This window comes from Pollicipes pollicipes, unplaced genomic scaffold (assembly GCF_011947565.3).
Source record: "Pollicipes pollicipes isolate AB1234 unplaced genomic scaffold, Ppol_2.1 Scaffold_4740;HRSCAF=5597_pilon_pilon_pilon, whole genome shotgun sequence".
Lineage (NCBI taxonomy): Eukaryota > Metazoa > Arthropoda > Thecostraca > Pollicipedomorpha > Pollicipedidae > Pollicipes > Pollicipes pollicipes.
Window position 1 is genome coordinate 24,593,473 of NW_023596545.1, and position 27,838 is coordinate 24,621,310.

Sequence of the window (27,838 nt, forward strand, 5' to 3'; positions counted from 1 at the left end):
GTGAACAAAGAATGAAAAGAAGGCCTGAATAATGCAAGCAAATAACTACTAAACCAATGTCACACATTGTTAACCACGGCGACGGTTCCCGTGCCGCATTGAAGAATAACTCTCAGTACATGACGCCTATGCAAGGAGTCTCACGGCGCCTCTCAAAAGGATACGGCCAATAGGGATAAGCATGCATCACGCAAGGAGAAAGATACAAACAATCCGAGTGACGAGTGCGTCACAAAATCGACGTTAGCAAGAACGCTTACTTGTAATTATGCGTGTGCCTTGCCTTTGGGCTGCTGACTGATGGCATGCATATTCATTCGTTTTTCTATTAAAACTGCTTTAAAAATATGCCCAACATGAGATAAGTCAGGCTCACGCCGCTGCGCATCACACCGTGTTCTGCAGCGGCTTTTGCAGTAGCGGAGTTGTCGCAGGCTCGAGATCAACTAAGGATCAAGCCGTGTGGCGGTACTCCACCATGAGCGTAACCGAGAGCGTCCGATCTTTGCCATGACCGCGAGTCCAGCGCGGAGGCCTTCACGGCTGAGATCACCTTTACCTAGTTCGACTACCGCCTGTTGGATTGTACCCATACCCACCCGCAACCCATTCTTAGTCAGTTGTACCCACCCGTGATTCGTCTAATTGCATCATTCCCAGTACCTTTGTTTCAATGTTAGTTTCTAGTATGGAAAAGATGCGAGGAAGTTCGCACCCAAAATTTCGGTGAGATGCTTGCTTCTGTTGTTTTTTGCCAAGGTTGTTCATTTTCCGCAATCTGGTTTACTGGTGTGTCATGGCTGCCATGAATTTTCTGTCACTGGTGCACTTCTCATACAACAAAAAACATGTTTTTCATGATTATGTGTTTGGTAGCACACGCTGGTTTTTGGATGGCTTGAAAGTTTGATGTAAAAACGCATGACTTTGACTGTGCAAATTTTTGACCAGCAAAAGCCTGCAAGTCTTGCCCATAACCCATCCAAAAGCCCGCAGGTTCCTGCTGGCCAGATATTGGTGGATTGACGGGTTAAAAACTTGCGTCATTAGAGCCGATGTGTTCACCTTATCTGCTGAGTCCTCCGGTCCAGCGACAGCTGGCCTGGCGCGGCCGGCACACTCACCCTTGCACTCGCCGGTTGACTTGTCGATGATGGCCTTGGTGGAGTTGACCTGGCCGAGGCCGAGGCACATGGTGCGCAGGTCCTCGTCGGTGGTGTCCGGGCTCAGACCGCGGATGTACAGGTTGGTCTTGCTCAGCTCGGCGTCCTTGAACGAGCCGTGCGAGCTGCTGCCGTGGGAGCCGCCCGGAGAGTGGGCCGGCATATAGCCGTTGGTGCTCTGTGGACAGGGAGCGGGCGCGGTCACCACCGGGCACGGTCGGGCGGGCGGGGTCGTCACAGGGCGCAGCTCAGACGTCACAGGGCACAGCTCGGCAGATGGGGTCGTCACAGGGCGCAGCTCAGACGTCTCAGAGCACAGCTTGGCAGAACGGGTCGTCACAGGGCGCAGCTCAGACGTCTCAGAGCACAGCTCGGCAGATGGGGTCGTCACAGGGCACAGCTCAGACGTCTCAGAGCACAGCTCGGCAGATGGGGTCGTCACAGGGCACAGCTCGGCAGACGGAGCCATTATAGAAGGGGGTCACCACATGGTATGGCTGAGCCGTGTGCGTCCGTGTCATTGGGGCTTTACGACGCACTCAGCTGCTGAGGCTATATGGCGTCGCTTGCCTCCCACCCTGGCAAAAAGGGTGGGCCCCGCGGGGAATCGAACCCCGTACCTCTGGTTTCCCAGACGCGCACAGACCCGCCAGATAGGACAGCCGGGTAGATACGGTCACCACAGGGGAAGGCCCAGTCGACAGACCCGCCAGATAGGACAGCCGGGTAAATAGGGTCACCACAGGTCACAGGGGAACGTCGAGTCGACAGACCCGTCAGATAGGATAGCCGGGTAAAAAGGTCACCACAGGAGAAGGCTGAGTCGACAGACGCGTCAGATAGGACAGCCAGGCAAATAGGGTCACCACAGGGGAAGGCTGAGTAAATCATAGAGCAGGGTCATCACAGGGTCTAGCTGAGCCAACAGACCCGTCAGATAGAACAGCCGGGTAGATAGGGTCGCCACAGGGGAAGGCTGAGTCGACAGACCCGTCAGATGGGATAGCCGGGTAAAAAGGTCACTACAGGGGAAGGCTGAGTCGACAGACCCGTCAGATGGGACAGCCGGGTAAATAGGGTCACCACAGGGGAAGGCTGAGTCGTCAGACCCGTCAGATGGGACAGCCGGGTAAATAGGGTCACCACAGGGGAAGGCTGAGTCGTCAGACCCGTCAGATGGGACAGCCGGGTAAATAGGGTCACCACAGGGGAAGGCTGAGTCGTCAGACCCGTCAGATGGGACAGCCGGGTAAATAGAGTCACCACAGGGGAAGGCTGAGTCGTCAGACCCGTCAGATGGGACAGCCGGGTAAATAGGGTCACCACAGGGGAAGGCTGAGTCGTCAGACCCGTCAGATGGGACAGCCGGGTAAATAGGGTCACCACAGGGGAAGGCTGAGTCGTCAGACCCGTCAGATGGGACAGCCGGGTAAATAGGGTAACCACAGGGGAAGGCTGAGTCGTCAGACCCGTCAGATGGGACAGCCGGGTAAATAGGGTCACCACGGGGGGAGGCCGAATAAACCAGACCGTCAAATAGAGCAGTCGGGTAAACAGGGTCGTCAAAAAGAACAGCCGGGCCACTTGGTCACAGTCCTGAGAAGGGGGAGGGATGGGGTTCTTCACAGGACTCGCTGACGACCGGCTGAACACAAACCGGAGTGCGACAGCGTCACCATGCAGCACGGAGGAAAAAAGAGATGCCACGCAAAGCAGGGCTCGACATGATTACCACACAGAGCGCACGGCGACCGGGCAATCACACAGAATGTAACGGCAGTGTCACAGCGTAGAACAAGGCGCGGCATGTCACATGATCGGACGACACAAACGCGCTGGAATAATCGGAATGGGTTATGGTAAAAGCTCTATTTAAGCCCTAAATGCGGAACCCACGGATGTTTATCATTCATGCTGCAAAATGGTGGAATTATGCTGATATATTTATCAGGTAAGGCTATCCATTTGATGCATGCAAAAGATCAGTTTCGTTGGCCCTTGATTTCATTTTTCCATTTGGCATGGAGTGGAAGTTCGCACTGTCATCACCTCCTTCCGGGGCGCTGCGGAGGTGAGGCGGCGCGCCTCGCTCGCTGGAGCGGGCTGGCGCGTGACCCGAACGGTCTGGTGAGAAGCCACGACGCGAGGCCCTCTGCCGACGCCGCAGTGACGCAACCTCCGCCACGCAAAGTCAGGACCTTACCCTCCGGAGCATAAACAGTCGAATTTCTCTGTTTGACGGAGAGTGCCGTGCCGGCGGCCGGGCGCGGCTCGCGTGGCGGCCCGGTGCCGAGACCCCCGGGGGAATCGGTCCGGACCTGCCGTGCGACACCCCCTGGGGCTTCGGCCGCACGTGCTCACCACACCTCACCGCCGCTAGCGGTGGCTGGTACGGCTGTCGGCTCTACACGCACGGTGTGCCTGAACTCTAGTCCCGCTGCAGTTATGCAAGCGGAGGACGTGTGCGGCGCAGGTCGGCAGTGCACCTATTTTGAGCACATCCCGCGTTTTACAAAATCGCTTGTCGCTCTTAATGCCGTAACGAGAGGCGGAAAAATACATGAAGACGTTGAATGCTATGTCAGTTTACATTGCAAGGTCGCTGCCTCGTCTCCATTGCGGAGTTATTCCAAGAAGCGTTGCGCTCTACCAGCAGCCAACATGCGGCAATGGATGCGGATCTACCAGCAGACAATGGATGCGGCAAACGCAGAGACAGCACGACTATTTCTATACGGGTGTGCTGGCGACCTCCGAAGACAGTCCGCCGACACAACTCCGTGGCTGCCGACGGTGATGACCAGCAGCCGACGACGGGCCTGATCACTAACTCTGGCGCTGTCTGACGTTGACCACCGCACCGGAGCCGGCTCACGGAGCGCCGCGTGTACAGGCGCCGTGGGCACCGCGCCACGCGCTGGCGCTGAATGAATGGCCTTATTGCTGGCGCGAGTCCAGCCGTCACGTCGCCTCCCGTCGCACGTGATCACGTGATCAACAGGAGGACCCGTGCCTGGGTGGCAGCGGGGCAGAGGCCGTGGTTGTCAGGCCTCGCGCCACTACGAGGGTCGAAGTTACAAGAGCCCTGACTGATAAGGCGTGGACCCGATCAAGGATGCAGCATTCTGTACTTGTGCCTTGTGCAGCAGCGGTGCGTCCGGTTGGAATGGGAGACTGCCGAGTCTGAGACTGGGGAGCCGAAGTTCTCGGATCGCGCTGTTCGTTCAGCAATGCTCGCCATGTCTGCACACAGGTTCCAAAAATACGTGCATAAAGCAATGTGCCGAGCTGGAACCAACCAAAGCTTAGTGCATCACACCAGCATATATACATATATATATATATATATATATATATATATATATATATATATATACGCTGTGCACACCGTTGTACGCTTCCCTTTCACTAAAATCCCCATGCCTACACAAAGGTCCACAGGGCTGCAAATCCGCCCACAAGTGTTGCCAGAAACCACTGGGATGGGTGTCGTTGGAGCATGTCTTGCATCGGTTCAGCACTTCAGGGCACCACGTCTCGCCCTCCTCCCTCCCCTCCCCCCCCCCCCCCATCACAGATACGAAAGGCACCCCCGCTCATTCTCCAGCTCAATGACTTCTGCCCCTGACAAACTGAGACAGAGGTGGCACCTGTAAATATCCACAAAGCAACTCAAGGCAGGGCATGTGCAACCTATCAGGCAACAAATCAGCAGAGACGTGCCGATGTGCCGGCATTTGACACCGACGAACGTTAACCACTGGGGAATGGTGTTGCTCGTGTCAGAGCCGTTGACTGGCGCCTGATCTCGTCCCGGGTGATCGATAGCGACCTCGGCGGTCAGTGGGTCAGCTTCATCCCGCTGTATTCCAAGAAGCATAGCACAATTTGGGTCGGGTCCAATACAGACTCGAAGGTATTTTTGGAGAAGGGAGCCTTGTGTGTCCGTTGGAGAAGCTTAAATGATGGTTCAAACCTGTGCAGTCTACCCGACGACGGCTCATCGATATTTCCCGCGGATCTAATGCAGTTTAGCTCCAAGGAAATTTTCCAGATTATTCAGGCGAAATATTTACTCCTCACTCACAGCGACACAGTAACGAATCACACGAACCTCGGAAGACGCACGCCTACCGGCCGGGACGCCAGAACAATGACGGGAATGTATTTGTGAGCGCGCTGGCATGCAGGGCGGTTAATAACGGTCCTAGCCCTGGACAGGCTTGACGTGATTGTTTTGTGCTGGGCAAGGCCAGTCGGAGTGTGGTTGGCTCCACTGTCGCCAGGGGGAAGGCGGGCTGTGGAGCAAGGCAAGGGACGTGAGCGGGCTGACGCGCCTCAGGCTATGCAGCTGGGAAGAAGCTCCTGAGTCGGCCAGTCGGCTGAGTGATGACGGCTTATAAAATATTGCAGTAAAATGAGCATGCTGAAGTGCACAAAAATAATACGTCTGACTGGCATCACAGCAATTCGGTAAAATGCGAACTGTTCTGCTTCGTTTTTCACCACAATATAACGATCAGCAAGCAAATACCAGAAAGTACAAAGCATGATAACTTGACTCTTAAATAGATGAAAGACAGGGCAGGGGTACAGTTCAGTTAGGAGGGTTCCAGCCCCCCCCTCCCCCATCAACTTGAAAAAAGCGCCAGATTTGGATAAAAACCCTATTTTGGGGGCAGGTTTTTAGACATCTTTGCCTGCTCGATCCCCTCAAACTTGTTTTAAGAACCTCAACCCATGTTAACAGGTGGTCTAAGACTCGCGCCCCAATAGGACACTCGGAGAAAGATCAAGCGTGACCAATCATCAAATCATGCGTTGGCGACAAAGACAACGCACTGCCATTTGCCATTATGCTTCTGTGACGTCATCGCTTGGAATACCACTGTAAGCGTGCCACCCCGTTGGCCTAGGTTCGCGTCCCTCATGAAAAATACTTGCCCTGGTGCGCGCCTAGCAATCAACCTCGCCGTGCATGTCGGACCTCCTAAATCATGGCAAAGGACTTTCCAGCATATTCAGTGGCTGTGACAGGACACTGATTCGGTTCACGTTCACAGCGGCGGACAAAATAGCTCCAAGGCAAAAGCCAAGGCAAAGTCAAAAGTCACTTCTCGGGCGACCCTCTGGTGAGGACTTCGTCTACATAGTTTGGCTTATTGCAAAATATATCAGCTTTTTTCCTATAGCTTATGAAAACAGAAGCAAAACGTCAGTCTGAAAAAGAAAAACATTTGTACGGAACATTTTTGGCGAAATTAATGCATTAACCGATGGGATCGGACCGGATTCGGTTGGACTCTAGAGAATGCGGGTCAAGGCGGATCGACTCCCAGTCGTAGCGTCCGGACTGGGCCAGTCGCTAGAAACTCAACCCGCGAACGCTTCTGATGTATAGCCGCACACCGTGCGGCTAGAATGCCACCCAAATGACATCGTCCGCTACGCAACACGAAAAAAAATGTCTCGCTACCATTCCTGTCATTCTCTCCGGGACAAAAGTGGCGCATGGAGTGCGCAATGAGGCTCAATACGCTAATCTGAGTTATATCGATCAGCATTCATGGCATGTGACAAGTGTGATAACAGCGATGCGACGCGGGCGCTGCATGACCTCTTGAACTCGACGCACCCGAGACCCCAAATCATCACCGTAACAAGCATCAAGACACCAGTCGCTGCGATATAAACGCTCAAATACCTGAAGCTTATGGGGTTTTAAAAATATACACCAGTTTCGTATCAGCGTCTCAGTTTGATGGTCTTCCTGAAGACGGGCACATGACCTAACAGAATATGGCGTGGTGAGGCGTCCTGTCTAAGATCAAGGGAAGGTGTACTCCGTCATCCTTCCCCCCGGTGGCCTCCCTAAGTCTCTCGACCCAACTCAAGTAGTCAGCCAGATCTGACACCACTGCGGGCATGTGTACCCATAAGTATGGTAGAAAGTTTTCCCTCCATTCTCCCCACGGACCACACGTCACTGGCCTCAGAGCGCTAACAACGTAACATTACACCGATACCGAGACAGCACAGCTCTCCCTGGGCCCGCTCTCAACAGACGGCGTACACGCCACGAGAGGCGGACGGAACCGCCATTACCGCCGGTGTCAGGTCACTCACAGGTCACCCAGAGCCGGAGCAACGAACATCAGGTCACGCCGCAGAAACGCCCAACGCCTGCCGATGGGCGGAGCGAAGTCTCCCTGTCATCAGCCCACCATCGCCGGGATCTCATGGGCGGAGCGAAGTCTCCCCTGTCACCAGCCCACCATCGCCGGTATCTCATGCAAACCCGACACGAAACAGCCGGAGCAGGCGAAGCGACAGAGAGCGGGTTGATGCAGGCGCGGTATGGGCCTCCCGACAGGTGGCAGCACGTGTTTCTCGCGGCAGGTGCGGGCGGTGGCGAGCGGTGGCGGGCCAGGCCGGACGGGGCCGCCAGCCAATCGATCACCTGACGTCACGCGGCGGCGTGTTTACCCGGCGGTGGTCTGCGGCGGCCGGCACGCTGTTTCAGGAGGGGGGGGGGGGGGCACATTGTTGCCATTCATGACCACGGGCGCGCCGGCGGCCACGGCGACGCGTATCGATAGGTGGATCGACGCCGGCCGCCGCGACGCTTGGGTCGGGGTCGCCGCTGTCGTTGGAGCAGGCGCGGGCCGGCCGGCGCGTGTCGGGACAGTCTCAGGGAACTGTCGGCTCGTCCCGACCCGCCCCACGTCGTCAAAAGGCTCCGGTCGCCGCGACCAACGAAAGGAAGACCCCGTGCATCATCTCGGTGGTGCACACTGGCCGAGTGGCAAACACGGGTATTCCCGCCGAAATCCCGTGGGCCCCTTCCCCGCACAGCGCGCCATATACGCCGTCCGTCTGGCCGCAGTCGCATGCGCCGGCAGCTCGGCCGCGCAGGGCTGCTGCTCTGAAGGGCAGGCGGCCTCCACAGGCCCGGCCGGCCGCCCGTTTCCCGGGAGCGACCGGGTAAGCGGCAATGGCCGTGCCGCCCAGCGCCGCCGCCCGCCGCCACCAAAGTAAACACTGCCGCTTGCGACGTTGTCAAGTGCGGCGAGGACGGCGCGGCGGCGCGCCAGACGCGCGCGCCGCCGCACCGGCCGCCCACAAAAACTCAATCACACAGCAAGAGCCGCGCACAAAAAAATCGCCACGGTCGAAGGTTCGGCCGATGCCCGCCAGGGCTGGAGGTCGGACCCGGACGCGTCTCCATCAGCCACGCGGGGTCCGCCGTCCACTCCAGGGGCCCCGGAGCGCCACCACCGAGAGGCTCGCCAGCTAGGTCTGCCGAGACGAATTCCGACACGCCAGTGGAACATGACAGAGTTGGGGCCAAGCTTCAGGCTGGACAGCCAGCAGCGCGCGCTGCGCCGGCGCAGACCCAGGCGAGTGTGCGCGCGCCCAGACGGTACAATCAGTTCCGTTTGAGAGGGTGGCGCTTTTTGCGGCTGTCGGCACAGTTAACGGCCCCAGGAGCGGTCCTGGTGCGCAGCCGGCGCCGCTGCGACCCGACCCGGCCCGGCCCGGATCGGGCGGCCCGTCACCCGGCGTTCCAGGCAGCCGGCGGGGTGCCGAGGTCACCGTCGATGAGACCGACCAGCGGCCCTCTCGCTGACATGACCCCATGGCGGACCGCTGCGCTGCGCCGCTCAATTGCTCCGTGCGATGGTCATGTTGTCACGCTGCGTCAGGCCATATCAGGCCGTGTCAGGCTGTGTCAGCCGGTCCGGAGCCGGCCAGTCCGATGACACATTGCAGGGTCATGTCCGTGGGGACGGGAAGATGCCGGGCAGCCATCGGTGGCGCGCGACGCTGGGACTCCTGGCGCCGGCGATGGCGGCAGGACCAGGAGCCCCAGTCAATCGCGACGGAAACAAATTCATGTGGCGAGGGATTGGTGTTAACCTCGCCACTGTGCCAACATTGGAAATGACGGCTTTTATCAGCAATGGTAAGTAGGCTGCGTTGTAAGTGGGGAGAAACCCCCCGCCTGTTGAGTCAGCAGCAGTGAGATTAGTGCGATCCAGACGCGGGATTAAATGAAAAGTCCCGTCTCGCCAGTAAGCGGTGGTGAGCAAATCCAGCCACTCTGTAGCCAGACGGACTAACATCCTCGCCTCCGTCTCACAGAGCGTCGCGCTGTCGCCGGGTGGGGTGAGAAGTCTGCCGGGTAAGCGGCGGTGAGCAGGCCGTTCGGTTGTCGGGCGCTGCTGGCGCCCGGTCAGTGCCGCCTCAGCACAGCAGCCGCACAAAAACGGCGGCCGCCGTCCGCCGCTTTTTAAGCCGATTTCTCCGCCGAAAAAGCGGCCCGTCGCGGTGTGCTGAGATTCGGCGCTGGGCCGTGACGTGGTGCTGACTGCTGACTCGGAGCAGGCTGGGCTGTGACGTGGTGCTGACTGCTGACTGCTAACTTAGGGCAGGCTGGACCGTGACGTGGTGCTGACTGCTGACTCGGAGCAGGCTGGGCCGTGACGTGGTGCTGACTGCTGACTCGGAGCAGGCTGGACCGTGACGTGGTGCTGACTGCTGACTGCTAACTTAGGGCAGGCTGGGCCGTGACGTGGTGCTCACGGCTGGCTCGGGACAGGCTGGGCCGTGACGCGGTGCTGACTGCTGACTGCTGACTCGGAGCGTGCTGCGCAGACCCGGGCAAAGTCGTCATTGGCTAAGATCCCCGGCTACAAACTGTGAGCGGCCGGCGGCACCGAGCATCTCGCCCCGCTAGCGTTCGGGAGATGTGGACGGCCCATGGGACATACGGCTCAACTGTGCTGGGCTGAACACGACGACCGCTGCAGCGTACAGTTTGCTTGTCCGCCGCCCGGTCACCGCAGCCGCAGCAGCCAGGCTGACCCGGCCTCAGCAGCCAGGCCGACCCGGCCTCAGCAGCCAGGCTGACCCGGCCGCAGCAGCCAGGCTGACCCGGCCTCAGCAGCCAGGCCGACCCGGCCTCAGCAGCCAGGCTGACCCGGCCTCAGCAGCCAGGCTGACCCGACCTCAGCAGCCAGGCCGACCCGGTCGCAGGCTCGGCTCGGAACGGACCAAACAAAGGGTTCACCAGCTGTCCTGAACTTTGACCGCGTCGAAAACCGTTGCAAACGTGTGGTAAAGGATGAATTCTAATGGGGGAAAGAGAACTACAAGGAGGCGGGAGTATCGGCTCGTCCAAGCTGAAGCATGCCGCTGTGCGCCCGCGTTCCGCTTGGTGGCCTCCGTACGATCCGGCGTCGTGAGGCTCGTGCCGTATCCAGACGCCGTGAGTGCCGAGTGCACGACAACGGGGGCCGACAGCACGTCCCGGCCACGACGACCGAGTACCGTAAAACGTTCCTTGATAGTACCGTAGACACGGCGTCACCGCCACCTCCTCGGCCATGAAGCTGGGTACTGGTGAGGTCGACACCCCGCGGCACTGCTTCCGCGACATTACTTCCGAAGCCCTGAGGATGGGTAGGTGCGCGCCTTCCTTCGCTGGGCGGTTCATGGACCTCAGAACCATACGCGTGGTTACCATCGCGTTAGGAGGAGGGGGGGGGGGGGCAAGCACTCACACAAAATTCGAGAGACCTGTTGACCCCGCAGCGTTACATGCGAAGAAACCGATCACGAGACCTATCAACCCACAGTCCCGATCACTCTTCCGCACTTGTTCCCAGTACAGGCCGCTGAGGGCAAACAGCTTCTTGCAATTGACCGGAATGGGCAAATGGGATCTTATGCAAGACCGTTTCCACACGGTGTGCACAGAGACCACATCCTACAAAAAAGTTTAAGTTTAACTTGGGCGGTTAAGTTGACTATGAGTTGTCTGCGGCACTGGCGCCGATCGTCGCCCCGGCACAGCCGGACGCCGCCATGGTAACAGGTCGCAGGTGTTTACCAGACGCGCCGTTTCACGGTCTCCGGTGTAAACTGTCCTGTCAATCACCCGCATGCCTGGCACGCTGTCCGGATGCCAGGATCACCGTCTGCCTGTCCGTCGCCGATCCCAGTCATCTGACTGGGGGGAGAGGGGTCAGCTGATTAGAGGACGGGGTCATCTGGCTGCTTTACGGGATTAATTGACTGACGTCATAAGAAGCGTCTCGCTTCGATCCGCGTCACTGCTGGCACCTCACCCCAGCTGACAAACGACAGTCCTCACCGGAGAAGGGTCGGACGTGAGCAGGCTCGGTCGGCTCGGGTGACCCGCTTGGCTTGGCGGGTGAGGCCGACGGTCAGCTGACAGTCTCGGAGGGGTACTCAGAAAGGAGGGGTCTCAGAGGGGCACCCAACAGTCCGGAGGCACGCTGAACGTAAACACTCGTTTGAGTTACATAGCGACGCACTCAACAGCTAAGGACCAATTCTCGGAATCCGACTAGATTGTGCTACTGAAACACGGCAGAGTGCAAGCAGCCAACCCACGTGCACGACGTTGTCAATTGACCATTTTACCACACAGCCACAATGATCCAAGCGCAACGCAGCGACAGAGTGGTGTGTCTCAGGTGGCGTCTGAGAATCGGAGATCTCGCATGTTGCCGCACGGACCATAGCGACATTAAGAGTACGCGGTTTTCGCCTTGAAAATTTGCTGAGATCAATGTTCAGGAACTGCGCGTTCCCAAACCGTCGTCGCGTGATGGCATTGCTGCTGCCCGAAGGAATCGCAGCTCCGGCCGCCCCCCAACAGGCTCGCTGTTTCGGCCGCTCCCCAACAGGCTCGCTGTTCCGACCGTTTCCCATCAGCCTCGCTGCTCCGGCAGCTCCCAACAGCCTCACTGTTCCGGCCTCTCCCCAATAGGCTCGCTGTTCCGGCCGCTTCCCAACAGCCTCGCTGTTCCGGCCTCTCCCCAATAGGCTCGCTGCTCCGGCCTCTTCCCAATAGGCTGGCTGTTCCGGCAGCTCCCAACAGGCCCGCTGTTCCGGCCTCTCCCTAATAGGCTTGCTGCTTTGGCCGCTCCCCAACAGGCTCGCTGCTTTGGTCGCTCCCCAATAGGCTCACGGCTCCGGCCGCTCCCCAATAGGCTCGCTGTTACGGCCTCTCCCCAAAATGCTCGCGGCTCCAGCCGCTCCCCCAACAGGCTCGCCGCTTCGGTCGCTCCCCAATAGGCTCGCGGCTCCGGCCGCTCCCCGACAGGCTCGCTGTTCCGGCCTCTCCCCAACAGGCTCGCGGCTCCGGCCGCTCCCCAACAGGCTCGCTGCTTTGGCCGCTCCCAGATAGGCCCCGGCTCCTGGTCCGAGAGCAGATTACGATCCACTAATCATCCGGGAGCAGATTACGGTCCACTAATCATCCGGGAGCAGATTACGGTCCACTCATCATCCGGGAGCAGATTACGGTTCACTCATCATCCGGCTGTTTGGCCACACAGAAAATATTTGTATTGGCATGCCTTTTTGTTCGAGCATGTCAATTGGACATATTCGCAAAAAACATTAAACCGCATTAAAGCAACGAATCTCTCTGGGAGCTGCTGTTGCTAGAAACCTGATGCCGTGTTGCCAAAAACGCTTCAGAATAAAAAATAGCTGTTTTTTACGGGAATGCCTAAGCGTTCCCTGCCTTCCCATCCTTCAAAATTGTTTAAAGCATCGCGTGGGCTCGAATTACGCGACCTAATTGTTCTGAGTTGTCTAAAAGGTCAACTCAAAGTATAAAACAGTAACAGTCTGCTGGCACTTCAATGTCATTCATGTCACAGCGTCTGTGTATGTTTCAACCACATCCTTCAGTTAAGTCAAGAGCTCAGGCGAATGAATCGCTTCATCGCCATTAGCTACCAATGAGAACAAGTTTCTTCCATTTAAACAGAATGGACCGCCGGAAGACCTGTGCGCGATGGCCATGAGCGCGGCAGTGTATTAGCTGATGTGGACAAGTGAGTAATAGCGGCAGTGCACATAAAGAACAAAGACGTTGCAAGTTCTTCGTAGTTTATGAAGTTCCGTGGAAGTAGCACAATGACGTCGCCCCGCTGCATTCAAGCCTACGCGATACAAAATTATCGGCAAATTGAATGACTATCGGGTGCATGTGACGGAATTAGATCAAAAGAGAAAGTAGCAGCGTGGCTTAAGTGTAGGCTTCGCATACAAGAGAGTAATTCGAAACCTATGCCAGCACTGACGCTGAATATAAAACCACTGTAGAAGCAAGGTCATTGCTCGCAAGGCACGACAAAAATATCTCTCTTTCACGTTACAATATATGCGGTTCTGTAAACATCTTTATCAACGTTATGCCCCCGGAACATTCATAATACAGAGCATCAGTAAGCTCTGCACACTCCTCGCACTTGCCGGCAGTCTGTCAGTCCGCAAGAGTGCCGCCCGGTACTATTATCACCGCACGCCCCCTGAAGCCACACACAGAGACGATGTCCATGGCTGCACGGTACACCCCAGCCGGGTCTCGCGCCGCGTTCACATGGCAGTCTGTGTTTAATGAGTGGATCGGCGCCGTCGTTCGAACGGTGCTCCATGGCCAGCCCTCCGGTCTGTCCGCGGTGTCGTCATCGCCCGGCAGGCTCCGTACCATACGCGCCGCGCCTTCGTGGCGGCCGCGGCCCTGCCGGTGACCAGCGAGCGGCCGACGACTCTGAGATCTGTCAGGACCGTCACGGACGACTCTGAGATCTGCCAGGACCGTCACGGACGACTCTGAGATTTGCCAGGGCCGTCACGGACGTCTCTGAGATCTGCCAGGACCGTCACGGGCGTCTCTGAGACGGACCCGTGCAGCTCCCAAACGGTCTGAGAGGTCTGAGAGATCACTCTGAATTCCACCGGCATGGATTACAATGTCTTCGGGTTGACTTTGTGCAGTCCTCCGGCCCGAACTAGAACGTCTCCTGGTTAACTTCTGTCTCCTTAAATCGCCCCATCGGTCCCTCGGGACCGCCTCTGACGCTACAAGGCTTCCAAGGATTGTGGAGGTCTCGTCCGATAGAGCGTGGAAGCTACGTCCTGCACCGCGCGCCCGAAGGGCGGACTGGTGGAGGTGAGCCGCGTCAATCCTGCAGCCACGGCCGACCGAGCCCACAGCCGCACCAACCGGACCCACAGCAGCACCAACCGGACCCGCAGCAGCACCAGTCAGACCAACAGCAGCTCCATCCAGACCCACAGCAGTATGGGCCAGACCCTCAGTAGCTCAAACCAGGCCCACAGCAACCCTACTCAGACACACAGCAGCTCCAGCCAGACCCACAGCAGCTCCAGCCAGACCCACAGCAGCTCCAACCGGACCCACAGCAGCACCAGCCAGACCAACAGCAGCTCCATCCAGACCCACAGCAGTATGGGCCAGACCCTCAGTAGCTCAAACCAGGCCCACAGAAACCCTACTCAGACACATAGCAGCTCCAGCCAGACCCACAGCAGCTCCAGCCGGACCCACAGCAGCTCCAGACAGACCCACAGCAGCTCCATCCAGGCCCACAGCAGTTCCAGCCAGACCTTCAGCAGCTCAAACCAGGCCCATAGCAGCCCCGCTCAGACCCACAGCAGCCCCGCTCAGACCCACAGCAGCTCCAGCCAGACCCACAGCGGCTCCAGCCGGACCCACAGCAGCTCTAGCCGGACCCACAGCAGCTCTAGCCAGACCCACAGCAGCTCTAGCCGGACCCACAGCAGCACCAGCCGGACCCACAGCAGCACCAGCCAGACCCACAGCAGCTCCAGCCAGACCCACAGCGGCTCCAGCCGGACCCACAGCAGCACCAGCCAGACCCACAGCAGCTCCAGCCAGACCCACAGCGGCTCCAGCCGGACCCACAGCAGCTCTAGCCGGACCCACAGCAGCACCAGCCGGACCCACAGCAGCATCGGCTCTGCTCAACAGTAGCGCCAGCCGGACCCACAGCAGCTCCAGCAAGAGCCACAGCAGACCCCCTCTGCCCGACAGCAGCAACCGCCAGACACTCGGCCGCGCAAGCCAGACCCACGGCAGCGCCAGCCGGACCCACGGCGGCGCCAGCCGGACCCATTCAGACCAACAACATCGCCGGCCGTAACCTGCGCAGTCGGCGGCTCCGATGGCGCCGACGTGCGTGCATCTCACAATAGGCTCCCCAACTGTCCAATGGCGGGCCAAGCCTCGAACATCTCGCGTCTTCCCACTGTTCAGCCAAAACGACACGGTTGGCAGGGTCCCCGCGCGATGGTGTCATTCGCAATTCATTGTGAATAGTGCCTTTCAAACGCAGCATCAGCGCCGGTTGCGTCAAACCTCACATATTTGTGTTTCCAGCAACCGCTCCTCGCCGTCCCTAACACTCGCCACGAGGCGTCTGTCGCAATCGGCCACGGCGAACTCGACGCATCCGCAGACGGCTCGCCGCACCGATGAGTCACGCCGCTTCCAGCAGGCGGCGAAAGATAGCGCGCTGCTGCGCCCGACCGGCACCAGTCGCCACTGATTATGGGGCGGGCACGCGCCCGCGTGTGTGTGTCCGTGCACAACATCGACCGGCACGCGCCTTTCCGGCACCCCTGCCGCACCCCGCTGCCCTCTGGGCAGAGAAAGGGAGGCAGAGCACTGACACGGCTGTCGGGGCGGGAGAGAGGGAGAGAGAGGGACTGCCCGACGGTGTGGTTTGACGGTTGCAAGACCACCTTCCTCCCGACGGATCGCGGCGTCCGCTCTCAAGGCGGTACGACCTTCAACTCAAACAGGAGAGCAAGTACACTGTGGGTAGCACAGCCGAGCGAACCATCCAAGCCACCAGCACCGATCCCTTTATCACACGGCTCAGCGAACCGTATCGCCTGTGGCGAGAGCCCCTTCACTCCTTCAATCCGCATAGAGATAAATTGCATGACAAAAGACTCGTATGTGAGACCTTTGCAATCTGGGTTGAATGGCGGTTTGGCTCGTTGAGAGAGGAGAGGAAGGCATCGGATTGAGGGGAAGGGAGAGGGGAGGGATGAAGAGAAAGAGAGGGCGAGAGTGAGGGAGAGAGAGAGAGAGAGAGAGAGAGGGGGGGGGGGGAGTGGGGAAGGCCTGGAAGCTAAGAGGCAGGAAGGCATGGAAGCTAAAAGGCAGGAAGGCAGGAAGCAAGGCAGGGTGAGACAGAGAACGTTTCTGGCACAGAGTGGCGAATAACACGGAAAATTGGTCGGCGGCCGGGAGGGTTTACCGGGAAAACCAGACACCAAAGCGGATCCTGCGATAGCCAGACCACTGAGAAAATGGACATGGTCTGAGGGGAGCCTAACAAAGGCGAACGGAGCCAAATGCAATAACTTTGACCGATAATTCCGGCTGATCGGGAGAATTGAGACAGAGCCACCGCTGGAATAGAGAGTGAGAGAGGGAAAAGCAGACAGACAGACGTAATGTATGTAAATGTATATACATATGTACATATACGCACATATATAGACATATACGCACATATATAGACAGACAGATAGATAAACAGACACACACACACACACACACACACACACACACACACACACACACACACACACACACACACACACACACACACACACACACACACACACACACACACACACACACACACACACACACACACACACACACACACACACACCACACACACACACACACACACACACACACACACACACACACACACACACACACACACACACACACACACACACACACACACACACACACACACACACACACACACACACACACACACACACACACACACACGCGTGCACGTATGCATATATACTTAAATAGATAGAAAGGTGGACAGATGGATGGATAGATAGATTTGTATCCTTTCCCTGCTACTCTACATTGACCATGGTGTGCAATAATCATGCTTCATTTATGTGTTGTCATGTTGGGTTCAAAGTTCTTGTGTTGACAGTAATTGACCTTCAATATTTCAGGGGTACTGGTTAAATGACGTCAAGCAATCAATGACTTCATTGCACATGCTTTTGTTTTACCACGAATATCATCACACCATTCAAATCATAACGAGAGTATGGCCAATATAACCACAGTTTGTTATATACCGTCGTTGCCAATGTTTCTCGGTATATCGAAGACCACGAAATGCCGACAGAAGAGATCTGAACTCATAATGCCGCAAAATCTGGGGTTCAATGCCGTTTCTGCTCATATGCTGTACATGCTGTTATCACCTTCACTTCTTCATTTTATTTTATTTGCCCCCCTGCCGTCTCTCCATACAGCTGCCTTCCTGTGCAGCTCTCCGTGGGAAAAAGGTAGTTAGCTATCGCAGGGAAGATGGAATAGAGATATGTCAAACGAAAAGGAAGGAAATAAAGGAGATCAGTGACAAAACATGAATGTAAAAAATCGTCATGACACACCATGGCCAATGCATGCAGCAGGTCCAGTCCTGACAGCTATGCTCGGAACCTGACAGTAAGCTGGAGCCGCCTGTCCCCGCTGACGGAAAGCAAACTCGAAATTCAGCGAGCGCTCAGCGCTGAAACGACAGGAAACGAGAAAACGAGAGCAGAAGCTTTCCGCCAATCATCTGAGCCGCCAGACGCGGAGCAGAATTTCCGCAACCGCGCCGTGACCAGCGGCGGCTAGGCGGGGCGAGGCTGGAGAACACGGCTTGTGGGCCTGGAGCGAGGCGGCCGGGGCGGCTGCAAACTACCAGCGGTGTCCCCGAGCACGAACACTGCAGGCCCTGAATTGGCTGACCTACTCACCGATGAACCGTCTGGACGCGGCTACTGAGCCCGACCCGGACAAGCCTGCGGTGATCTGAGTGGCATGGAATCACGTGTCAGATGGACAAGCGCGATCATGATGTGCTTCATGACAAGTGTGATACTCAGGACAGACCTGCACGTCAGGGTCACTGATTCCTAGCGTGTAGAGGACACCAGACTGAAAGGAATTGGAGCTGCCTGATAATGAATCCTAATTCATTTTTCTCTCACGAGAGGAAAATTCTGACTCCCCGTAGCAGCAGTTTTTAACGCTAGCAAATTCCGAGCATGTGAAATGCGGCCACTTTTGCCTTCGTCTTCGTCCGTAACGTGAAGGACAGCGCCGCTACAACGGATGCCGCCATTTGTGGCGTGGCTGGGAGGGGTGCGACGCCGCTGGCGGACCCGCGGCCGCCAGTGGCGCCGACGCAATGGATGACGCGTCGTTCATCAGACAGGCCGCGGCGTTGTCACGATACGGGCGGCGGCGTGCCGGCCGCCACGTCCCTCGGGTCACAGCCGCGTCAGTTTGACCGAGGCGCTCTCCGCCCCCACCCACACCCGGGTCAGCACCCGCTGGGTAGCCTGGTGGCCCACAAGGCCTGCTGGAGTAATCCTTAGCTATTTAGCTGGCCGTCTACACCTGAGGCTAACGGTCTCATTTGCGCCTGGCTCACCAGGTCGACACGGCGCTGCAATACCGCGCCGCTGCGACGCGTCACTGGTGTGTTGTGCACGAGGATTCCCAGGCGGCTAACGCTAACTGCCCGGTCGGATGTCGACGAGGTCTGGTGCGTGACGCAGCAGGCGGTGGTGGTCGGTTGAGTCCCGGCAGAGCCCCCCCCCCCCCCCCTCGAGCGGGCAGAGTAACTTCAGAATGGGCAGATGGGGTGGACTCGACCGGTTAGCGCTGCTGCCTCAGTCACAATGTAGAGCTTGGGAGGACATCTATGCCTGTCCTGGGCGGGCCTCTCTGTGTCTGCCCTGGGCGGGCCTCTCTGCGTCTGTCATGGGCGGGCCTCTCTGCGTCTGTCATGGGCGGGCCTCTCTGCGTCTGTCATGGGTGGGCCCCTCTGTGTCTGCCACGGACGGACCTCTGTGCATCTACCATGGGCGAACCTCTCTGTGTCTGTCCTTTGTCGCACTGCCGGGCTCAGAAGCAGTGACGAATGCGCTTCTCACAACCGTCCTAACTGCCGGCTGAATGTTCCAATAGCTTGAGCTGGAGGCGAGGCAGCACGCATAAGGGGCATTACACCAGGTGATATCTCTCGAGCAATGCCCCTGCAGAAGGCCATCTGTAATCCGCTAAAACACCTGCTCTACGCTAGGAAAGATCTTGGCATTTGCTCGTTATTTTCTCATTCCTTTGAATATTTAAATTCCGCGTTGCATATAACAACCGCTTCCTCTCGTGTCGACTTCCTTAGGTTCTTTGGAGTAGTCAGAAATCAGCCAACGCATCGGCCCCAAACAACGACGCAAACACGACAGCGCTCGGACCGAGGCAGCGGAAGAGTCAGAAACTTCACGTCTCTCTCGCGACTGTAAGCCACGACGGACGGAACGATAACATTAGCCGCACCGCCGGCAAATGGAAGTCCTACGCTAATTTAAGCGGCGCACATCAGCCGCCGACGTGGTGTGTTACCGGACGGACAGCTGGGAGGCTGCACCGGCCCGCCGGCACCGCCGCGAGGCGCCGGCCCGCGCCGAGCCGCTGCGGGCCGATTGCCCGGCGCGCTGCGCCACTGACCGCACTATTTATAGGCAAGGCTTACTACTGACAGGCCGGCCGGAGTCGGGCGGGACCATTGTCGGCGATCGATCAGAAGCCGTATGGCAGCGACGGCGCGCAAGCCGCCTCCCGGAGCCGTCAGCGGCACATCGCCGACGGACGCCCACTTGGACTTCGTGCCGATTACGGGGCCGTCGAAGGCGCGCGGGCCGATAGCCGGAGCGTGTCGGCGCGCAACCTGGCGGCCGCTGGCACCGAGGGGCGGCGTAGTTCGGGGTCGTTCTGGTTATGAGAGTGCTGTGCTGCTGGCGTTTCTTGTACGGTGATCGGGCTTTCCAGACCGAGTGGAGTTTGGCCGCTGGCTCGGAGATGGAATCAGGCCGGCCGAGTGGACCTCAGGCCGACTCTCGGGCTGATAAGCGCTCGCGATACAGTCGGAAGCGCCCCCCGGACGGACGCCCGCCCCGCGCACAGCTGGTGTTCGGCTCAAGGTCACGGTAGTCCGTGCGGCGCGCGCGCGCGCGCGCGTGCTGGGGTCAGCGGGTCAGACGGCGGACGTCTGATGAGGCTGCCTCTGTCACGTCACGCGTGGCGGAGGTGGCGCTGGGTTTTCCCGGTCCGAGAGAGGCCGCCTCGCCGCCTGCTGCGGACTCGCTGGCTGCCCAGCTGTTGGACGTCGGCCAACGCCCCTCACTACAGTAGCGGGACTCATGCGGGTGGCTGGCGGGCGTGACGATGGATTCACGAGCAGACGTTTGAGCTGTCGCTGATCTCAACAAGCTGCAAGTCATCGCGTGGCGAAAGCGTTATGCCACCACTCCACCGCTGTTTTCCGTCCGGTTGTAATGAATGCACTGCATGTGTTTTGAATTGCACATACACTTTTTTAGAGGAGAGGGGCTGGCCGGACACATCAGCCCGGTCACATTTGGAGTCCGTCTGTGCCTCCAAACCGGAGACCAGAGCTGGGCGTAACCAGCCGTTTGTTTTTGTATCCTACAATGTCGAGGGGAAATAAATCCAGTTAAACTGGCGTGAGGCTTACGATGCACAGTGTGTGCAGGAGCCTTTTGACCTTCAACATATCAGGAGATCCAAACAGCTGCAACCATAAATACGTTGCAACCTCCTCCCCTACGAAATCAACAGCATGCACAAGATGATCTAGCGATCAGTCTGGGGACGAAATCGCCAGGCGTGCGTGTCTGGCGGTCGCTGGCCATTTTGACAGACGATATTTTTCGCAGTTGCACGCTTGAACAACGCGTCGTCTCAGAAGTCTACATCACTGGTATTTTTTTCTTTTAAATGCAGTGGTCGAAATGTTCGTTTCATAAATTGCGCTACATTTTCATTCGCAGCGTGTTTCAGTCGTCTGAACTCGCATCCCGCATAGAAAGGTTGCGATTCCAATGCCGGGACTCATCCTTAACGAGCTCGATGCCTCCGAAAAATTTTGCTGAGCTAAACAAATACTCGTTTTAAGTTTATCGCATGCCCCTGTAATCCACTCGCATCGTCTTTGTGACAGGAGTTTTCAGCTTCGCTGTGAAGTTCTGCAGTGTTTTAGCCCACCTGTTGGCACTTAGTGGCACTTCATTGTCACGTTACTAACACAGTTGCACGGGATCGGGGGGAGCAAACTTCTGGGAAAGTTGTTGCAGCAGGTTCAGTAAAACTAGGGAGTCCTCTAGGCAGTCTAAGAAAGCTGGAAAGTCCTCCAGGCAGCTTACGCATGAATTCACGGCCAGAAATTTCCGCACTTTGGTGCAGATTGTTCGTACATCGCTGCACGACAGAGCAACAGCCATTCCCATATGGTTATGGTAACATGATAGCAAACGAAACTTAGATACAGTATAAAATAGGACATCGTGATTTCTGCGCAACAAGACATCAGCTCATCCGACCGGCAGAGGCATTGACGCACGTCCAGTCTCCAGTAGAGCAGGCCGGATGCCATAAGAGGACCCCTTTGCCGTTCTGCATCATTTCTGCCGGTTGCCTAGCAACCAATGCCGTGACGAGCCCATCTCCGAGCTGACCGATCTTCGGGAAAAGCCGCTTTTTAGGAAGCACACACACACATTCAGTACCTTCCTAATCACTTGATTTATTCTAAAACCCTTTAGCCTCGTTCCAGCGGGCTTAAGAAGCGTTCTCTCAGATCGTGCTTGTGATTTGTGATTTTGTGTGCGTTGTGGTTTTCTTCGAAGGTAAGGACACGTGACTGAACATCGTTGTTTTGCGGGCTTGTCTTTGCTATTCAGATGTTTCTTCATTTTCTGCGATAAAGAATGGCCAACTTTCTGATCGTAGCAACCAGCGAACGAAAGAAAACTAATATTTTTAGCATATTTGTTTGGTTGTAGATAATAACAGTATCGACAGTACGTAGGTAATAACAGTATCGACAGTACGTAGGTAATAACAGTATACGGATCATTTCCCTTGTCGATGGCGTTATTTACACCACTGTTAACAATATACTCGTCACGGTATCATTTTCACTATACGAACAATCGCACCATTGCCAAGAACAATAATCCAAATGTTACTCCATTCGCATGAACATCCCACCAACAAACATTCCGTAGCACTACGCTAGAAACGAACCATGTTGTTGTGGTACGCTTGTGTCGTGCAGCTGTGTATGTCAATACTCACGTGAGATCTTTTGAAACGGGAGGTGGTCCCAAATTCTGTCGTGCAGCTGTGTATGTCAATACTCAACGTGAGATCGTTTGAACGGGAGGTGGTCCCAAATTCTGTCGTGCAGCTGTGTATGTCAATACTCACGTGAGATCGTTTGAACGGGAGGTGGTCCCAAATTCTGACGTGCAGCTTTGCGAATTTGCGGGAAGCTTTCTTCCTTGCACGAAAATTTGGGGGCGATCTAATTTGGATGGCGTAGAACGACACGCATTTTGAACTTGAAGATGGATAATAAGCGTCGTGCAGGCATGTACTTGGTGTCGGCATGCTAACACCGCACGGAACAAATTTACAAGTAATAATATCACTTCGCTGAAAACATGTACTGCTGTGGGCGTTACTTGACCGGCGAACATAATCACGCAATACCAAGCGGGACAACATTCGGTCGCCTGCTGCCGCTGACCAGAACTGTCATCAGGTACCTTTCACTCCCACGTCCAGGACTGGCGTGTGGGATCGTGTGTGTACCTCTGTACCAGGTATACTGATTACACTTGAGGAGTATCGGGTGGCTCCCATGAGGCGCTGGCCTGCGCAGCGATTGTCTGACACCGTGAGCGTGTCCGCTGCGATTCCAAGCTTCCGACAGCCGTCCACGTGCTAGCTCCGTGACAGTGACACCGTGCTGAGCACGTGAGTGACCACGTGACGTGACGTGATCACGCTGGCCGCCGTGAGTGCCATCGGCGCCCAGCTGCTGTGTCGAGAGCCGGCGCGCCTATCAGCCGCCACCGGCGTCAATCAGCCTGAACCGACCGGTCACGTGATGACCGGTCACGTGTTCGGGACGCCGCCGGTGTCCAGTCGCGCATCAGCGCCAGCATCAGATGGCCAGCATCGTCAGCGGAGTAGGCGTCACACTAACATGGACACCACATGCTTGGGGGGAGGGGGAGGGGGTGACCGACGGGCTGATTACCACCACGCCGTGGGTTCGAGCCGCGCCGCCGCGCGCGTATGCATGACCGCGCACAGCCGACATCACGCACACGTCGCAGCCCCAGCGCCAACAGGCGCGCTCCGGAAGGCGCCGTGCTGCCGACGTGCACAACTCAACGCATGGCTGATCGGGGCGTGCTATATCGGACGGCCGCCGCGGGGCGCGACGGACGCTATGACGTCACACCGGCGACGCAGACGTCACTGGCGACTGTCGCCGGCCGCGGCGGCTCAAACTGGTACAGACACGCGGCGGCCGGGGCGGCCGGCTTGACGGGATCGGCGGAACCACGACCGCCGACCCAGGCTGCGGCCGGCGCCAGCGCAGCCGCGTAGCCGGAGATCTCTCAGGAGGGATACGCTCTGGTTAAAAAGGGCCCGTCCAGCCGAGAGCACCCCTCTTGGATGTGAATAGTTTGCATTCTTAGATTTGAGAGGCTTGCAGGTTACGAACCTTCTTTAGATGCCTCGCGGTCCGTCGCTATGTTTTAGAGGTCTTTCGGACGTCTTCGCCTTCCGGGGGTAGGTACGAGCCTTCGGTCCCAGAGAGGGGGGCATCTCCAGGAGGAAGGCATGGTTCCAATAGGCTCAACAGCTCCCTTGGCTACACCGCTGACAGGCACCCTTTGCGACGACAACACTCTGTTCATTTACAGCAACAGACTGGAACACCGCAAACCCAGTCCCATGTTTACTCGAGATCGAGCAGGACATTCCGGCTGCCGCATGCGATCAAGTTCCAGGGATCCCTTGAAAAACTTTCTCTGATTACGCTTTTCCAATACCAAGCAGATTATTCGGATTCATAACTAAAGCTTTTTCAACCCAGTAGAGCCCCAACAGCTTAAATGCTATCATGTCTGCTGTTCATAATACGCCGTAACGTAATGCGCACTAAACGCTGCCATGCTGGATATACGACTCCCGTGGAGCCCGTGCTAACAACGAAAAAGTGCCGAAGTATTGCAGCGTAAAAAAACGCCTTGGAGCAGGCAAGACGCCAAATAAAGCAAGACACATCCATGCGTCCCGTCCCCGTTCCCGTTCCCGTTCCCGTTCCCGTTCCCGTTCCCGTCCTCATCCCCGTCCCCCGTCCCCCGTCCCCCGTCCCCCGTCCCCGTCCCCAGTCCCCGTCTCCGTCTCCGTCCCCGTCCCCGTCTCCGTCCCCCGTCCCCGTCCCCGTCCCCGCCCCCGTCCCCCGTCCCCCGTCCCCCGTCCCCCGTCTCCGTCCCCGTCCCCGCCCCCAGTCCCCCGTCCCCCGTCCCCCGTCCCGTCCCCCAATGGCGCCGCCACGCTGTCTGTAGTGTGGTCGGGGGAGGTTAGTGAAGGGGATTGTCTGGCCGACGCAGGATGGGATCGTGGACAAGGGGGCCGGGGCAGGAGCGAGGGGCCACGTACCAGGCACCGTCCCGAGGGAGACGGAGTGGAAGGTGAAGGAGACACGAACCACAACGGAGGACGGGTGGCAACCACCAGCCCGGAGATGGCGACGGGCTGTGACACGGGAGGACAACTGCTAGAGTCTTCTCTGAAAGTATGCTCCAAGGCCCCGCATGACGATTTGAAGCTCCCACTCCGCCGTATAATTGCCTACAGTATCATTTGCGGCTGGGGCCCGGTCACGGACGTCGCATGGTGCAAGGCCCTTCTTTTTCAACACGCCTCTCATGCGGCTGTAACACCTGAGGCAATATGCAGATTGCGCTGCAACCGTCCCAGTATGACTAAGCTTCCGCGACGGAGAGAGGCGGTCGGCCGGGTTCGGGGCGAGGGTGCGCTGAGTCCGGCCGAGTCCGGCCGAGTCCGGTCGAGTCCGGTCGAGTCCGGCCGAGTCCGGTCGAGTCCGACCGAGCTCGGTAGAGTCCGACCGAGTGTCCGGTGGTGCCTGGGGACCACAGAGTCGGCCCGTAGCACAGCTCTTTTCCGATCCTCCTGAGCCGGGCTGCATGTGTGGTGTTCGCCGAAGTTAGTCCATTCAACTCTACTGAAGTCACCTATCCAATCTGGAATTCATTATCGGAATCCGCGAAAATGTCTTCTCCGGAACGAACAGTTCTCTGGAAGTCAATAGCAGATTATGTCAGTATTACTTCCAGAAATTAAGAACTGCACAGAGCTGCCTAATGCTCGCGCTATCGTTGGAGAACACGGCTGCCACCATCATCTCGTTCTGCTCCCGATCACATAACGCCCCTCGCTGACCGGAAACGCCATTTGAGCTCACCCGCCGCCTCATAGTCCCTGACCTTTAACCCGACGCGTCACACGACAGCAGCAACATCAGCACCTGCGACCTTTACCAGCGCATGTGTTCATAAATAATGTATTGGACGTTGCAATGTCCGGAGTCGGGCTGTCCCCAGTGCCGGGGAGCGAGGTCCTGCTTACTACAGTGTCAAGCACCCGGCGACGCATGGAAGGGGCGGGGGGAGGGGGAGCGCCGGCCGAAGGTCTGTTGCTCGTCAGAAGGCCGTGACAGGCGGGGCGAGTGGCACGCGCGCTCCACCGGCCGCCGGCATGCCGGACGCGCCGACCAGGCGCGACCTCACGCTCGTACGAGGGGCTCCATGTGGTGTTCAAAACAGAGACGTCAACGCGCTTTGCAGTCATGGAGACCGCTGGCCGCCACCATGAGGAGCAGCTGGAGCCGCGCGCCGCTCCTCGCTCGACACAAGTACCCCGGGGTTACCGGGACGTGACTCTGAGTCATCACATTACAAGCCGGCGGCAAATCACACTTTCTAAACTGAATGGTCGAGGTTTGGTGACAATCATCCCCGCTGGGGCCGAGCGGGGTCGGGCCGCTGGGGCCCGCCGGCAGCCGACCCATGGGACCCAGCGCCTGATGGTGATCCACCCGCGGCACGTGCCGCCGCCCGACCCACGCAGACGGGCCGACCCACGCAGTTATTGATTTGGAAAGACGGTAATTGCGGTGGGAACTCGAGGTCTGTTCCCAGGCCGGACATGTCGCTGACAAAAGACGAGGTGTAATCAACTTGCGAGCTATTATTGACGACGGCAGGTGAAACTGCACAGAGTCGGCACGCGCCGGGCTGACAGACTGGGCGACAGGCGGTGGCCGTATTCAGCACCGGTGCGACCAGTACTCAGTGGCCTACCGATAGCCATTCTGCCCAGACTTATGGGCGCTCTCGAAGCACGAAGCAGACCAGAGCGCCGCGTGGCTCCCAGCCGGTCTGCCGGCACAGGATGGTCTCGCGAAGGAATGCCAACTGTACGCGCCCCATCGCATCCATCGGTTAGGCAGGCAGCCGTGCAGCCCGGATCCGTCCCAGCGCCCGCAGCGAAGCTGCGCCGCACCACCAGCTCGGTGCGATCCGTCGTATACGCGGCACGCATGCGCTCCTAAACTGCGCACAAAGACGCCGTTACACGCTGCAGTGCGCCGTCCAAAACACTTGAGCGATGCTCGGCGGCGGTGGCAGTGCCGCTCGGCGGCAGGCGGGGACACGCCGGCGACCTCTGAGTCAGCGGAGAGAGGGCATCTCATCCCACCGTGCGCGGGCGCCAGGCCGCCGGCGGCGGCGGCGGCGGCGGCGGCGGCTCTGAGCTCGTGGTTGGAGACCGCGCCACGCCGGCTCGGTGGCACGGTCAGCTATGACAACACAGTCGGGTGTTATTTTCAAATGAGGCAATCGCTCATACTCGGACGGGGGAGCCTTATGTGCACGTGTTGAAGAAAGGCCCCACAAGAATCCAAAATGTGCAGTCTGAAGGCGGATGACTTGCAGGATCTGGCGTCACGTGACTCAGCGATCGCCGGGGAATGCATCTCTGATGTCACGTGACGGCAGTTGTCCTCGTGTGGGTCATGGCGCCACGCCACGTGTTACCTCGCAGCTCGTCCGCATCAGCGTCGCGTCCATCATAAGGCCCGCGCCAAGCCACTCCGGCCAGTGCCGCGGCCGGGCGGCACAGGCTTCCGGGTCAGAATCGCGTGCTGTATGCCAGCTCGGGGAGCAAGACGGATGCGGGCCTGTATACCGGGAACCGGGCGGTGGCGCCCAGCCCTCCGATGCGACGGCACGCGTCCGGCCCAGCCGTCGGCCAGCGGGGTGGGGGTGGGGTGTGGGAGGCGGCCATAGCAACAGGGCCCAGTGTGGAGGAGTGCGCGAAGCTCACGGTAGATAGCGTACCGATGCATTACCGGGATGAGGCCGGCAGGAGCAGTCCGATTACCGCGAGAAAAATAGCCGACAAGGTCGGCTTTATCGTCAAGATTGCCTATTAACGGCAGTACCACCCTCAATCCCCGCCACATTACCCCGGAGCGGCCGACGGCGGGGCTGGGACGAGGCCGGGTGATCTGTGCCAGACGCGACAGTGGGGGAGGGGGAGGGGAGGGTGACGCGGTGCCGGCCGGGTACCCTGGTCGTCCCCTCGCCAGCTCCGACGGCCGCTCTCGGCCCGCGCATCGACGGAGCGGCTAATCTTATCTGGCCGGCCCCGTCCGCCGCGCGCCCTGCCGTCCGGTCGGCGACACGCACAGCAGTAACATCCGCACCGCGCGCCGGGGGTGGACGCGCCTCACGCGGCGCTGAGGCAGGCCAGGCACCGCTGATGCAGAGCCGGC

General features: G+C 58.2%; 1 protein-coding gene across 1 annotated transcript in view; it reads right to left on the reverse strand.

The window, feature by feature from the left end:
- Nucleotides 1-27,838, reverse strand: part of LOC119099059 (RNA-binding motif, single-stranded-interacting protein 2) — a gene marked incomplete at its 3' end in the record, with an annotated part of 49,191 nt that overhangs the window by 11,038 nt on the left and 10,315 nt on the right. Inside the window, exon 2 of the mRNA XM_037222110.1 lies at nucleotides 1,125-1,341. Coding sequence (XP_037078005.1) covers nucleotides 1,125-1,341 — 217 coding nt within the window. The remainder of the gene's footprint in view (nucleotides 1-1,124; nucleotides 1,342-27,838) is intronic.